At 38.4% G+C, this 16434-nt stretch overlaps 1 protein-coding gene across 1 annotated transcript; it reads right to left on the bottom strand.

Annotated features, from left to right (window-relative positions):
* Positions 1–12323: 12323 nt before the first annotated feature.
* On the bottom strand, positions 12324–16065 carry LOC148040145 (uncharacterized). The gene is made up of 4 exons (XM_087666112.1): positions 15722–16065; positions 15181–15503; positions 12828–13383; positions 12324–12602 (listed from the first exon to the last, which is right to left on the bottom strand). The coding sequence occupies exons 1-4, from the start codon at positions 15880–15882 to the stop codon at positions 12473–12475; spliced, it is 1170 nt and encodes a 389-aa protein (XP_087522238.1). The 5' UTR covers positions 15883–16065; the 3' UTR covers positions 12324–12472.
* Between the last annotated feature and the right edge of the window lie 369 nt (positions 16066–16434).

A 16434-nucleotide genomic window follows, 5' to 3' on the forward strand; every position in this document is an offset into this window, starting at 1 on the left:
CACCTCGTGGATTCAATAGAGGACATCTTAGTCTCCTTCTATGAGATCCATTGCACTAAAGTCGACAACCTGTAAATGGCCCCGCGTATTTTTGGAGTAAGGCATCTTGCGATCGCGATCAGTAGTACAAAATGCTACAAATGAGAAAGCATTATGAATAATGACTACACTCCAAATAGCAAAATGCACAGGTCACTTACAATCCATTCGTAGTACAAACCTTACATATCTTACGCCAATCATGGGATTTTAGCCTTGATAATTAGTCATCTTTAGAAAATGCAGACCTGAGAGAACGCATCATACCCGTTGGAGTGCAGATAGACTTGACTATTTGCTTTACAATGCGCTCTTCTTTAGTGGACAAAACCTAAGGAGCGCGAGGTAGCTGCACGTAACCATCAGCACTCAATTGCGGCCAAAGCGTCTCCATCTTGCCTACCTCCTTCAAATCCATTTGTGCCCCTATAGTGTCTCTCTTTCCTGTGATGTGGTCCCATAGCAAGTTGTGCACGTTCTTAAAAATATGCATGGGATCCAACAAGTGGTTGATCTGTAATTGGGTCCAATATGGAAACTCGTAAGTGGGTTCAATATGGCAACAAGTGGTTGATCTGTAAGTTGTAGAAAACTGAGAACTATCGCATTTCGTTTGGATGTGACTCTGCGTGGACCATTTTCAGCTCATACCAGCTTTGGGCATTCATACATATTGGAGGTCGTCTAAGAAAACCTTTCTTGAGTTCATGACCCTCTGGCAAGAAAGCAGCATGTCCTTGATATACCATCTTCTTCATGGTTCGTGGCCTTTGGGAGTCTAATTATGGCCCGCATAATGGACATGCATGATAACCTGAGGTAACCAAACATGTCCCAACACCTCTATCCAGTGAATACAAACTTGAACGAGCTATGAAAGATATTACCAACGAGAACGGAAGCCTATTTACGTGAGCACTCTCCGAATCCCGGAAAGTCATGCATTGTCCACATGAGAATGGCTCGAATATTGGCGGACCGTTGACCATCGCGCTTGCTCATATCTTGCACGGTGACCCTCTCCTCCCACAAAATCTCAAGCTCATCGACTAATGGACGAAGATACACGTCCATATTTTTTACTTTGTGGCGGCCGGGTACTAGTAAGCTAAGGATGAGATGTCCTTTCTTCGTAAAAAGCCATGGAGGGATATTGTAGTTGACAAGGACTATAGGCCACACACTGTAAGAAGTTAAGCGCAGACCGAATGGGTTCACGCCATCCATTGCAAGACCGAGCCGAAGATTCCTTGGCTCTCGACAAAGCCTGGGAAGGTAGAGTCAATATGGCTCCATACGCGTGAATCCGCTGATATTCATTGAACTCCATCTGTGGACCTATTCTGCACATTCCACGTTGTCAAGCTCGCCATGTCGGACGTATGAAACATGTGGTTTATGTAGGGGATAAGCGGAAAGTGTCTAATAACTTTTTAAGGGATGGTTTGCCCTTGCAAGTCCTATCGATACCTATGAGAACCACACTTTGGACATGTCTCCATAGTCTCGTATTCTCCTCAAAATAGTATGCAATCGTTGATACATGCATGGATACTATTGTAGTCCATGCCAAGCTTTCGTAAAACATGTCGTGCATCATCATGAGACTCATGTATAGTATTTTCAAGTGGTAATATATAATACTTCAATAACCTGAAAAAATCCATAAAATACCTTGAAAAAACACAAATGTTTTTAATGATAGTGTTGAAAAGAAATCAACAAAGCGTACGTATAAGGTACCTGATCAACTCGGTCACACTCGCATCGCTCCACCCGTTTTTTACTTGCACACTTAGGAGTGCAAGCAGTGTCTTCAGGTGAGATACTCGGCACCTATCATGATATGGATGCTTTCTCTCTAAGTGGATCAGAAGCCTCGACATCCATGGGAATCAATGCATCGATCATTGCCTCCATCTCAGGCTCCAAGATTGTAGGTAAGTCTCGAAGGCTGTCTGTCTCCTCTGGTATTGACGGTATAGATTGGGTAGTAGTACCTTCCAAGTGGTGGATTGGCTTAGGCACTCCATCCATCGCACGCCCACGAACTCTTCTAATTGGCCGCAAAGGGTGCACTCCTTCTTGGGATGAGGCGTCACCTCCCTGGATAGAAAATTTACCAGCCATACCCAATCTTTTTTGTATATGATATTCAATTAGCTATGCATGATTGATATTATCTTTTCTTACCGTTTGCTGAAAATCCAAGATTGTCTAATCAATGATCTTAGATTGAAACTCGCCGAAGCATCGTACGTGTTCTATAGACAATCGACGTTTTCATCTAATTGCCAGCTTACATTGAGAGCAAGGACATGGGACACGCTGATCAAGATACACTTGGCGATCTTGAACATCAAGACCTTTATCGTTTTCCATTTTGTCTACGTTAAGACAAACAATTTGTTTTTGTTATCATTCTTTTTTTCTTTCTTAAATTGTTTGAGAAGGGATTTCTTCTCTTGTAACTCAGCAAAAATTAACGTATGTAAAGTTTCCATCCACCCACACACAAATTAACGTATGTCGGAGTGTTCCCGTCTCGTGATGTTACATCGGACCTCACCAGACCTCGCCACCACTCTCTCTTTGTTTTTTATCCATTCATTATCTCCTCTCCTTCCATCTCTCTCTCTTTTTCTCTTTCTTTATTATGATGTATGTTTATTCCCTCTCTCTCGTTCCTTCTTTCTTTTTCTCTTCCTTCCCCTCTCTCATTTTCTTTAACAAAACATATATCTCTCTCTTCTTCTTCTACTACTACTACTACTACTACTACTACTACTACTACTACTACTACTACTACTACTACTACTACTACTACTACTACTACTACTACTACTACTACTACTACTACTACTACTACTACTACTACTACTACTACTACTACTACTACTACTACTACTACTACTACTACTACTACTACTACTACTACTACTACTACTACTACTACTACTACTACTACTACTACTACTACTACTACTACTACTACTACTACTACTACTACTACTACTACTACTACTACTACTACTACTACTACTACTACTACTACTACTACTACTACTACTACTACATTAATAACAACAAACAAGAAAAGAAAAAAAAAACTACTATTACTACCACTACTACAACAACAACAACAAATAAGAAAACTAGACAACAATAAACAAGAAAACAAAAAAACTATTACTACAACAACAACAACAACAAATAAGAAAACCACTACTACTACTACTACTACAACCATGACTACGACTATGACCACGACCACGACTACGACTATGACTACGACCACAGCCACGACTAGGACCACGACCATGACCACGACCACGATCATGACTACCACTACCACCACCACTACCACCACCACCACCACCACCACCACTACCACTATAATAAACATGAAAAGAAGAAAAAACTACTGCTACTACCACTACTACAACAACAACAACAAATAAGAAAACTAGACAACAATAAACAAGAAAACAAAAAAAACTATTACTACTACAATAAAGGCTCAAAGAGGGAACAATGCACAAAGCAAGAAGGAACAATGCACTCACCGTAAAGGCTCAAAGAAGGATTTGGTGGCTCCTCTTCGCGACGGCGGCTCCTCTTCGCCCTCCGTACACTTCCTCCTCTCCTTCGCGAACGACGGTGGCGATGATGAGAAGCTTTCCTTCTCCCTCTTTCTCGCTTTCTCTCCATCTCCCTCTTAAATGCAAGATGTTCGCTCTCTCTTTTGTGTATGCACGCAAAATAACGCGCTCGGGTTTTGGCCCGCGTTTTTTTGGTCTAGTATCATCACTATTTGTGTCGCTATTAGCGACGCTGCTATTTTGCGTCAGAAAGCGTCGTCGTTATACCTCCATATCCTTGTACTGACAATATTCATGAGGCCATTCTCAATCTCTTTTTATCTCTAGATCATGTAGTTTCCTAGCATAAGAACTTTGTGATGATTAATATAGATATTGGCAAAGCATATGATAGAGTTAGGTGAGATTTCATACTCTTAACACTGAAAAAGATGGGATCTAGAGGCACTTTTTATAACATGGTTAAGGGTTAAGGTGCTCTTTGGCGATGCCTGATCTCAACTGTGCATAAATGGTTCTTTGAAAGGTTCTTTCACGCTTTATAGATCTTTTTGTTAGGGATGTCCATTAGCTCCACTACTATTTGTGGTAATATCATACCCCTTACTCAAGAATTTGAATATGCATGTGGCTAGCAAGAACATAAGGAGTTTACCCCTTCTTGATGGCCCATGCTTTACTAGCCAAATGTTTGCTAATGATAATGCAAACATAATGCAAAAAACAAAGATAGTTTGCAAGCTTGCTTCGAGGTTTATGAACGGTTTGTAGAGGTTTCAAGTTCAAAGGTGAGCAAAGAAAAAACTAGGGTACTCGATGGTCTGATCTTGGTATTTTGAATAGCTCTTGCTTAGAAGATATTGGGCCTGGTAGAATAATAAGATATCTAAGATGCTATATTGGTTTGGAGGTAAGATTTCAGTGGGTTGGAATAAAAGATATTCGCTAAAATAGAAGATTGGACTCAACTATAGCTCAACACATTATTAATGCTTGGTACAAGGTACCACCTCATGTGTTAAATGGGATCCACCAACTAGAGGAGATATTTTCCTTGAGCTTTTGGTATGGTTTACTCCCTCTGCAGCTTTTGATGAGACACTTTTAGGCATGCCCTAAAAAGTCTTTCTCTCTCTTCACAATAAGGACATCATCAAATGGAGAGATCTCTAGGATAACCACTAGCTGGATTAGCTTTTGTGAGTAGTCAAGTGCAAGGCAAGTTTTCACTCTTTGACAAGGAACTTAACTGGTTAATTGACTTGCTTTCAAATATTAAGGAGGATTTTCCCTCTTCTCCCACTCTCAAAGTGAAGTTTGAATGGAACTAATTCCCTTTGCATGATATTTGACTTTCCTAGCTTAAAGCTCCGTAAAACAATTGATTGGGTCATAAAATCACATTCATCTTGGACTAAGGTTCATCACACTCTTTCACTTGGAAAGCTAAGGAGGCTAATGAATGCAACCTAGATAGCAACACCCTTTGTGCACTTTAATCTGATCCTCTAAAGAATTTTCATGTGGAGGCGTCCCATTAACAATGTGATAAGCAAATGGAATCAAGTCGATGCTTTGTGATCACTATGTAGAAAGTTTGAGAAAAATGTACATCTTTTTTGGGCGTGACCTCAAGTCAAGAGAATTTGGCAAAAAATTCAAGACTAGTTCAATAGTAGAGCTTAGCTTCATGATCATATTTCATGGAAAATCAGAGAGCTTGGAAAATGCGGAAGAATGATCTTGTAATATTTCCACACAATAAAAGTTAGTTGGTTAGTTTGAAAGTTAGTTAGTCAATTAATAAGTTAGTAAGATTACTAACTAAAGACTAACTAAAGTAAAAAATGATGTAATATTTACACACAATAAGAGTTAGTTGGTTAGTTCAAAAGTTAGTTAATCAATTATTAAGTTAGCAAGATTACTAACTAAAGACTAACTAAAGTAAAAAACTAACTAACGTTAATAATTAAGGATTTTTGTATAATTAAAAATATATGTTTAAAAAAATCAAGAGTCGTAAATCTGATATTTTTCTCGAATTAACAAGGACGGTAGCCACCCTTCACGTAAGTTACAACGTGAACGAGACTTATGAGCTATATTAATCACTAGTATTAATGTGTATAGTTTGGATGGCCCAAAAATATTAGATTTTGGGCAAAACTAGTATATTTTAGATATTATCTTTAAAAAATATATGAAGAATTCTAGAACTGGATGTCATTTAAAAGAAAAGGCAAGTGATACTTTAGTTAGTTTTAAAGATTTTATTTAAAAAAAATAGAAAAGTGATTGGCGAAATCGCGTGCGCCATGATCGTAGTCTACAGGAAGTAGATAGCACTTTGAACAGAGAAAAGAAGGAGTGAACTAAGAGCTTTCTAAACAAGTGTCTTGGGATTTTACCCCCCTTTCGTAGCCAATGGAACCATCAGATTTATGATCTGAGCATTAGATCACTGATCTTTCCAAGATCCCCCTCCATAAAGAGCTCCACTTCTCAGCCACAAGCCCTCTTCTCTAATCCACTATAAATATGAGGCATGGGGAGGCACAAGAAACATAAGGAGACCCCGAGTGGCTGCGAGAGAGAGGTCGAGAGAAGGATACCCCTCCAAGAGATTGTGAGAGGGAACTTGAAAGAGAAAGAGAGAGAGAGAGAGAGAGAGAGAGAGAGAGAGAGAGAGAGAGAGAGAGAGAGAGAGAAAGAGAAGAGTCACCCCAAGAGGCTGCAAGGAAGAGAGTTAGCTCAATTCTCTCTATTTCGATCCTCGACTCACCCATCTTCTCTTACACTCTCCCATCTCGAATCTATTCCACCTTCCCTATCTCTCGAACCACTCATGGACGATGGCTCCGAAGCGACGAAGTGGAAAAACCATGGGGACCAATGCAACCGGTCAAGCAATGGGTATTGCCAATGATACGGGAGTGCCCGAGGTTGCAAGAGTTGCCACTACCAACGAAACATCGGGTGTGGCTAATGCAAGCACGAGTAAAGAAAAAATTCCTAATATCATCATGCTACCAAACTAGGTTATTCATTACTAGATTATTATTTTGCTATATAAGATAATTACATAAGATATTAGCTTTCATATTCTTCACTTACACAAATTGATAATTCATCTAGAAAACATATTAGTACAAGCATAAACAATTAATCGCTCTGATTTGTAGCTAGGGTAATTGAGATTCTAAGTCATAGAATCATGTTAGAATTAATTGCCAAAGGTTATTGTACATATGTCTTTATGTGCATTCGATATAGTTATGGTTAAATGCAACAAGGTTAAGAGTTGACTAGAGATGGTTATAGAAGCTGATTGTCTATTTAAGAGTCCTATAGGTCATCTTGTTGAGTTATTGGCACAATATATTTCTTTAAGGAATTTTGCTTATGTTGGGTAAGATAGCCCAAACGGAAAATTCATGCCTTGCTTAACATGTTATAAGAGATATACTCAACACTTCTTTATGGGGAGGAGAATCCTCATTAGAATGTAAGGTTACCTTAGGATAAGGTCTACCTTGCCTATGTGAAGCTATGAATTGCATGATGGGGTGATTGTCATTGCATCATTTGATATACATTTGAAATGATTGTTTGTGTTTGCTAGAATCTAGATCTCTGATTGAAATTATTGTCAAACAAAATAAAAGGAAGGATCACGCTAGGCTACCCCCAAGCTAGTGGTGAGACCCTACTCCAAGGGGGTCATGATTATCGCTACGAGAGGCTTGGACCGGCTTTGTATGCGAAAGGTCTGTCAGTAGGGATAGTCTTGGACAGTAGGAAATGTAGGTACCAGAGGGGGCTCTGGCTGTAAATCCTGCATTGTTCCTAGAATCTGAGGAGCCCCTTTGTGACCGAGGATGGGATCTTGAAACCCTAAATACTAGTTACAAGGGTGGAATCTTGGTGGGCAGAATACCCTCATGGAATTCTGTGTATCTTTCGTTGGGTCGGAAAGATATGGAATTTTTGGTGCCATGTGATCTAGACCAGTTACTTCTATTGGACAGAAAGGGATACATAATTTCTCCTGTATGGGTGGGAGACAAAGATTAACTTGAAGATAAGTTAAGGAACTTGTTTAAACTTGTTTGTCAATAGATTGCTTTACTCTATTTTTGTGTATGTGCTGTAAGTTATGCGAACGAACCATGTTCCCTAAAAGGCTTAATTAATGAAGCTGACTTTAAGTGTCACACATAAATTGGTAGGACCTAATTACAAAACTAAAGCTATTAAGGAAAGCGGGTGGGCAGAACCCCCGATGGGTCCGTCCTACGGCAAGCTGGTCCCAGAGAACTCGGAGGCTTCTCACAAGGTTTACCATCTTCGACCTTAGGATTTGTTAGGATAGAACCTCGATTCATGCTGTTTTAGGGGACCGAAATGGGACTATGCCCTACGGATAGAGAGGTTGAGTGGTGCATCCCTCTCATTTCCCATTCTCTTTGAACCAAGTGCAACATGGGTCTGCTTCGGCTTGGATATCTTTGCGTAAAGTAGAATGTCCAAGATCCGACATTAGAATGCTGTTAGGAGACCTTGGCCACTAGGAGCCCAAAATTCAGGTCGATCCTAGTGGGTTCAGCTGTGAACGTTCCGTTGCGAGGCAAATTCAGGAAACCCTAGGCGACAAAACTTGAAACATTCCATGGGAGTGCCGAGCAGCGACACTTAGATTCGTTTCTCGATAGACTGCTAAAAGCATGCCTAGATAGCCAATGGCCGGGCACCTTACAGACCCCTATATTGCTTCAAGTATGTCATATCATTAGAGTATTGGTTACCAAGAAGATTTGGGATGGTAGAAACAATTTGATTCATACAAGAAAGCCATGGCTAATGTGTGAGCTTGCAAACCATTTCGTTAAGTTTTTCTTTGAAGCTCTAAATCTAGTAAGAGTCAAGTCTATGAACCTAAGATACAAGCTTGTTCACTAAGTTGAGTGGATCTATTATAGCTTGATCTTCATTTCATAAGGCTATAAATATGTACTAAAACATCGAAGTTCTACATTACAAAAAAAACATGATCCAATTTTTAATCATGGTTAAAAGAAGAGACTCAAAATAAAGCATATAACTAGATTGAAAGTTGTTTTAACAAAAATCTAAGCCAAAAGGATCACATGCCAATGACATACTATAAAACAATCTCTTAGTTGCTAGAAGACACATCAAATTTACCAAAATATTTCTTTGTGTACTAATTCTTTGTTGAAGGCTACTCTCTTTGCTACACATTTTGCATCAATGGTAATAGCTAATGTGTACATTCACCTCATATTTGCAGCATTCATTCATCCTTACATCTTAAACTCAAGTTTATGGTTGAAGTTGTTGTGCAAAGATTGCTAGCTCTAAAATTGTCCTATCTTTAGAACAAAAATGCATCTAAAGGATTCTTTTTGGATTTTTGAAATAAATTCATCTAAATAAATTCATGTACTACTATGTATTCATAATTTTTGTTAGTAGCATTTAAGGACCCAAAAGACATGAAGAAACAATGACTGGTAGAAGATACATCTAGTTTACTAAGTGTTTCTTCATGTATGATTCTTTAGCAAGTGCTAATTGGAGGAAGCTATAGTACGATTTGTCCATCTATGTTGATATTTCCCTTTTAGGAAGGACCAAACTAGTGGATAGTCAATTCTTATACATTTGGGATGATTACACTAGGTCACACATATTAAGTACATCTTCATTATTTGCCAAGTATAAGGTATTCAACAAAGCCTTCTTGAGGATGTGAGATATGTGAATCATGTTGTGGGATTTATATTGTTGAATTCTAAATCATCATCCCAAATTCTAAAAAAGTGCCCACTATAGGTAGATACAAGTTTAAAGACATCTCAAAATACATCATGATGGTTAAGTTCAGTTCAAGTGAATGAAAACAAGTAAACCTTACTATTGAAATCACACCAACAAAAATAATAAGCCATGGTTGTCATAATATATTTCTCACAATAATTTAATGAAGAACTTATAATCTCCTTTGGTGTACATTATGTTCTTGACAAGGCCTTATCTTCTTATATCTCTTATCTCATCTCATATATATTAAGAGAAGGTTTGGGGGTCTACCCCCTGGGATGCACTAGGATGCAACCTCTCTCTCTCTCTCTCTCTCTCTCTCTCTCTCTCTCTCTCTCTCTCTCTCTCTCTCTCTCTCTCTCTCTCTCTCTCTCTCTCTCTCTCTCTCTCTCTCTCTCTCTCTCTCTCTCTCTCTCTCTCTCTCTCTCTCTCTCTCTCTCTCTCTCTCTCTCTCTCTCTCTCTCTCTCTCTCTCTCATGTTGCTTTAGTAACTCTCACACATGCTCTACATATGGTGCTAATTTTATTTGCCTTCTTACTCTTATATGTCTTACAAGAAGGTTTGGGGAGTCTCCCATGTGGTATGTGCTAACCCCCCCTTCGAACACACACACACACGTGGAGAGAGAGAGAGAGAGAGAGAGAGAGAGAGAGAGAGAGAGAGAGAGAGAGAGACAATCCACTTATTGGGGATAGACCTAACTTGGGCAAGCATAAAAAATAGAAGCAACAAAGGTTTGGAGGTTTCAAAGGTATTATTTCAAAGAGGCAACTAGAAGGATCGGGTTGTCAACATTTCTTTTACATAGCAATATAAGAGTGTTTGAGATTCTAAGAAGTTTTATAGTCAACAACTTCCAATCAAGCGAAATGTAACATTTTTTGCATCATTTTTTACAAAATATCCATATGTCATCTTCTCAAATAGTATGGCCTTTGAAAGTTGTATAACTTATAAGATAATTACTAATAAACTAATTTTTTAAGTTAGAAAGTGTTGGAATTCAATTCACAAGTTTTTCTAGCTAACAGTAATAAATCTTAAAAGATAATTTATGTTGGAAGTTAATTTCTAAATTAGTTTATTAGTGAAGCTTAATTCAATTATATTGAAGAGCATGTTCAAAAGTAACATCCAAATAGACACATAAATATGTGAAACAACATACACACATATAATAACTTATGTATATTGACCATATCCATGAAATTTGCACACATGTAGAACAATGCTCTTTCCTAGTCTTATTTTTTGAAGCATGGCATAGGGCATGAAGTGTGCTACGTGTTCTTAATGTCAATGTGACATGTGCCCTATGCTCCCCAAAGCTTTCAATATAAATGTCAATATAATATAGTATTCATATATTAAATATACATTGTACCTTAATGGTAGGTTTACCTTAAAACACCAAGACACACATGCATAAAAGTTTGCTATGCAAAGTGTACATTTTGGTGTATAAAGTGTCTTTTAGTGCATGGGCCACAACAAAATATAATATGTGTAGGGTATGTGTGGCCAATAACAACAACAATATATAATATTTGTAGAGTATGTGTGGCTAATAGCACTCCTTCCATGTGAAGGGTGTGTTAGGGTGCAAAGTACACTCTGTTTTCATAACAATATACATTGTGTGGCCTAAGCACTAAGTGCCTAGTTACTTTTCAACAAAATAAAATATTTTTCTTTTCCTTAATGCATTCGCATACATTGCATCAATAGTTAATTCAATTGAAGAAAAGAATCGAAAAGTGAAAAGTTACTTGAAGAAGTGATGTATCTCTAATGTGTACATTAGGAAAAGTTGCAAACTACAAAGTATGAAGAAAATCAAATGTGCTACAATTACTTGGTGGGTAGAATGGAAAGAACTTGCAATGCTCAACCCAACACATAGCCCAAAGGAAAAATGGACTAGCTAAGGATATATGTACTTCTCACTTACTCCTCCATATCATTGAGGTTTTTACATGGCATAGGATTTGCATGTGATAAAAAAGATGTGGCTATGTGCACACACCCTTAGTATATCCACTTATGGTATGTATGATATCATACCATATATATATTAGAGATAGAGAACATTTGATCATAGAGTTTTGCATGCAAGCCATGGATGGTTGAAGTTGTCCTCATTGTCTTCTATCTTGTTGTTTGATTGGAAATGTATCCAGCATCATAAACATCAACCATCATATTGACTATCTTAACAAACACCATAGAATCCAAGCTAGAACTACCAAACATGTACCACCATAACAATTGATATTTATAGGCTTGTTTCTCTACCTACCCCACAATGCATTATTTTTATGGAACTCTCATGTTTTAACACTCTTCTTGGGGCCCCTTTGTGGTTTCCCACCACCCACACCATAATGGCAGGTTAGATATTCATGGAATCCCGTAAAATCAACAATTCTCTTTTGTTTGGTTTTGGCACATGATGGTTAAATCTAGATTTGGAAAAAGCTAATGTGCTTTTTGTTGTTTACAATAATATTGTTTATAGTTGTCTTCATGATGTTGTGATAGAGCATGATCAACTTCTATGGTTATGTGCCTAGGCACGCATGTATTGGGCATATATGGGTGCATTGTTAGATGGAGAGATGTGCTCCAACTTCCAGTAAGCATTTTCAAACATTTGTTGCAAGTGTAGCTCACCAATTTAATAAAAGCTACTACATTGAAATGAGTGCTTGGTAGTATCTATTTATATGGCCTGCGTTGGGCCAATCAAAACAATGGCACCCATTAAGGTGACATTGTATGTCAATTATCTCAAGGACCATTCAATTAAAGTGAACTTATAAGTGCAAAAGAGAAATTCTTCATGTCAATAAACGGCTTGATGATCCAATATTTCAAAAGAACCATCAAATTAATAAAATATGTTGTATGTATAGCTTTTTTGGGTGTTTTAGAAGCTTGTTTTGAAACATGACATACAGTCATGAACATTGAATCAAATGTCTTAACTGGTATAAACCCAAAATATGGCAGTAAAAGGGACATAAACTCTATGATGCATATTGAAATATGTTGGCTCCAAGCCTCCCTTTGTTGACACTAATTGAATGAAAGTGAATGGTCCCAAAATGGCCCTGCATGAAAAATAGAATATTAGACTTTAGAAGTAGTATTCATATGATACTCACTTTGTGCTAAAATATGACCTAATAAAATGAAAATAGACTTTATGCCACAACTTAGATTATAAAGTAGGTGGAAAATCTATGGAAGTAAAAACCTAGTGAATGGTATGGTGAGCTAAGTCATTTAGGATGTGTTTTCCAAATAAAAGGGTTTTTAGAGAATAACATTCATACGTATTTCCTTTGTTGATGGTGATAGCAAATAAGGACCATGGAATTGAGGTTGTGGTGACTTGCGCAGACTCGATCGCTTGCTTTCCACATACTTCAAATCCATTGGGATCATCAATTGTGAGACAATATGATGAATTCGTAGCCAAGTAACTACCAAGTTGAGTTCCTCCTGGTATATCATACAACAAAGCATGTTTTTGAACCTCCACCCATTGTTTTTTTCCTAATGGAGTGACCAACTTATATGTGACAATCCCTTTTCCAAAGAATGCCTCCACCGGTCGTTGTGTTGGGATAGATAATGCACTTGGAACTTTAGGAGGCACCAGGTCTTGCCTCCAAAACACAAAAGTTGCACGAAAGCCAACTATCATTGCTTGGTTCTTGACCAAACACTTGTTGTTAGGAGGTAGACCACCAACCATAGCATTTTGAGTAATGTACGAAATTCGAGCAGCTGCGCCATCATACTGATGAAGGTTTGCCATCAAAAGAATATTCCATAGAATACTATCATTCCCACTTTGAACATTGCCAAGTGATTGCACATTTACATCTACATCAAACAAAAGGATAAAAGGTCAATGTTTGTTGTTAACATAATGAGGAACTTTTATCACTTATGCATTATATAGTTTCTTGGAAAGTGCCAAAGCCCACAAAAAAAATATGAAAACCCATCCAAAATCAACAAAGCCTTCAAAGAAGCAAATGCATTCTAAACATGCTTACCTATGGTGTTCTTATTCTCTTACTACTTATGTGATGCATGTACAAAAAACATTGTAGCTAAATGCAAAAAATAAACGAGCAATTGCATTCTCAATAATCACATTGTTATTCTAAAGGAGTTTGTAGACATGTTTGGATATGTGAAAGGCAAGTAACTTTCTTAGGAGACAAGAGATTGGCATGACTTGACTTTAGCTTCCTAAGTTGTCCCATTGTTGCCAAAAAGGGCATGGCTTCAAAAGCGTACATGCAACTTATGCCTCATACAACTTCTATTAGATTAATAAACCTCGTATGTATATAGCTAGAAGAGAATAATTTGTGTGTTTTTAGACTAGCCATGCTTATTAAGATAAATATGTCAAAAGGTATATATATAATTCCATGCAAATGTGGATTTTTAAAAGAGTCGCTATTGGACATAAGGACAAGCCAACATTTGGCCCTTGCTAATACATACTAATAGGATGTGACAAGTAAGGAGACTATCCTTTTGATATTCATAGTTAGGAGTTGAGCTTAAGTTGTCCAAAAGAAGTGAAAACAATGTCATGAGAAAAGTAAACAAATAAAAGAATGTGACAAGATAAGAGTTTCTTGTAAGCAAGTTAGCTTCGTAGGTCTAAGAGAAAATGGGGATATTTAATCAATGCAACTTCAATAGGCCTTACCTTCTATGGTGATTATGTGGTTTGGTGCTCATAATGAAAGGTTACAAATGAGCTCCTTCAAGGAAGGCAGTTTGATAGGTCAAAGAGAAAATAACACATTTTCTTGAGGTGGAGTTGGGCTCTTTGAAGAGATAAAGTTAAAATAGGTGATCATTGCTCTAAGAAGATTACCATCAAACTCTGAGAAGATTGTCATTGCTCTAAGAAGATTGTCAAAGACATCAATTTCAAATCTTTTCAATTGTGATCAATGAGATGGAGTAAAAAGGTGATCATTGCTCTAAGATGGACAACCTACACCTTAATTTCCAATGTTCTCAATATGATCAAGATATTAGAGGATGTTCTAATATGCTTCCAACTTAGCCAATCATTTAGCATAAAATGTAAGATAAGAGGACTATATCTAAAATAGACTTTTGCTTTAAAGGTATTGGCATTATAGCTACATAAAAGCCTTCCAAAAGAGATTAACCTAAAGAAACATCTGAAAATATGATAGAGCCATTCTAAAGGACATAATCTTAAAGAGCATCTAAAGCAAAATGGATATTTGTAGTCTTATTAAGAAAAATCTCATGAGAAAAATGAATGATATTTTGGAGATAGAGAAAATGGATATTTGCCATCATAATTTAAAAAAGGCTATTGTAGACATGCTAAAATCAAGAGAAAATTGTGGTAATTATTATAAAACAAAAGGTCATGTATGCACATTTTGGGGGGTGGGGGGGGGGGGGGGGGGGGGGGAGAAATGTAACTAATGTAAACAAGATTCAAAGAATTGATACCCAATACTGTGATAAATTTAAACAAGATTCATAGAATAGATAATACTACGATAAATTTAAAGAAGATTAATAGAATCGATGCATGTCCTGTTGTCGGGGAGGGGGGCGCGGCGCGGGGGGGGGCGGGGGAGGGGGGGAGGAGGCAGGGTTAAGAACTACCTGCGGCGACGATGCTGAAGGCGTGGCCGGATTCGACTCGATCAGCGTCGCTGTTGAGGAAGGTCCAGGCGGCAGAGAGCTTTGATGTGCAATTCGAAGATGATGATGATGATGAAGGAGATGAGCCAGGATAGTCATGAGTGCGATTGAGGGAGTAGCTTCCCAGGGACAGGCTATGGTTGGAAGCGTCGACCAGGGTGGCGCTGCCGGAGCGGGGCAGCCATTCATAATAACTCCCAGGAGAGCTTGTATTCGACGTCGATAATCCGCTAGTGCACTCCAACGTTAGCTCCCCATCGATGGCGGACGCTCTTATGTAGGCGCTGTAGTTATTCATTCGTTCATGCGGAACAGGATGCATAGTGTGTTAATTAGTTGGTCCATTAACGCACTGCTGTGAGATAAGTTTCATAAGCGAGCGATTATACATACATTAACGCATGAGGATTATCTTTGCGGTCATCGATACGAGAGAGGAGACACAGAGAGAGAGAGAGAGAGAGAGAGAGTGTGTGTGTGTGTGTGTGCGTTTTTAGGTTACCTGTTGCCAATGGGTGGCGTCAAGCTCTCTTCCAAACCTAAGCAGTCCGTGAAGTGGGTATTACTCATCAGCAATATGATCACCATCCATACCCACGCATGAGATAAGGCCGCCTTGCCCTGCTGTTGCATAAGGCGTTGCGGTGTGAGTTTTGGCGCCATAGCTCAAGCACACACCTGCAGTGTATTGAGCCTCCCAAGCCCCGAATGAGTCCCGTGCATTCTCTTTATATTCGGAGCCAGCGCCACAGAGAGAGAGAGAAAGAGAGAGAGAGAGAGAGAGACTTCCATTCGAAGGAAGCAATCAATTTTAATGGCACGAACTCTAAGACACACACACAGCAACTGCCTCCGCCTAAGGAGACGTTTTGACTGCCTTCCACATTCTTTTGAGAGGGGAAAAAAGACCCTGGCCCCTAGGTAGACTTTTCACAAGAGCCCCCCATGGTGGGCACTCGGAAAACTTACAGTATAAGAGAATGTAAATGAATACCTATTACCATACTACATGGCTTTAAGAGGTGTTTTTCTTGTTTTTTTTTGGGGGAGAGAGAGAGATGGTGGCCCGTGGGCAGTAGAAAACGTATAGAACAAGAGAATATAGAAGAATACCATACTACAAGAGAATAAGAGGATATAGCAGAATACCATAGCTTTAAGGGAGAGAGAGAGAGAGAGAGAGAGAAAGAAAGATCGTTCTTTGGAAATTGGCAC

The sequence above is a fragment of the Lygodium microphyllum genome, chromosome 2, assembly GCF_053477565.2.
Source record: "Lygodium microphyllum isolate KBCC chromosome 2, Lygodium_microphyllum_v1.1.10, whole genome shotgun sequence".
In the NCBI taxonomy this organism is placed as follows: domain Eukaryota; kingdom Viridiplantae; phylum Streptophyta; class Polypodiopsida; order Schizaeales; family Lygodiaceae; genus Lygodium; species Lygodium microphyllum.

Excerpts from the sequence above, each read along its gene's own strand:
- LOC148040145 (XM_087666112.1), bottom strand. The coding sequence starts at position 15,882 with ATGGCGCCAAAACTCACACCGCAACGCCTTATGCAACAGCAGGGCAAG. Across the intron at positions 15,504-15,721 it reads ACGCCACCCATTGGCAACAG|CGCCTACATAAGAGCGTCCG; the intron begins GTAACCTAAAAA and ends GAATAACTACAG. Across the intron at positions 12,603-12,827 it reads ACCATCAACAAAGGAAATAC|GGCCATTTTGGGACCATTCA; the intron begins GTATGAATGTTA and ends TTTTTCATGCAG.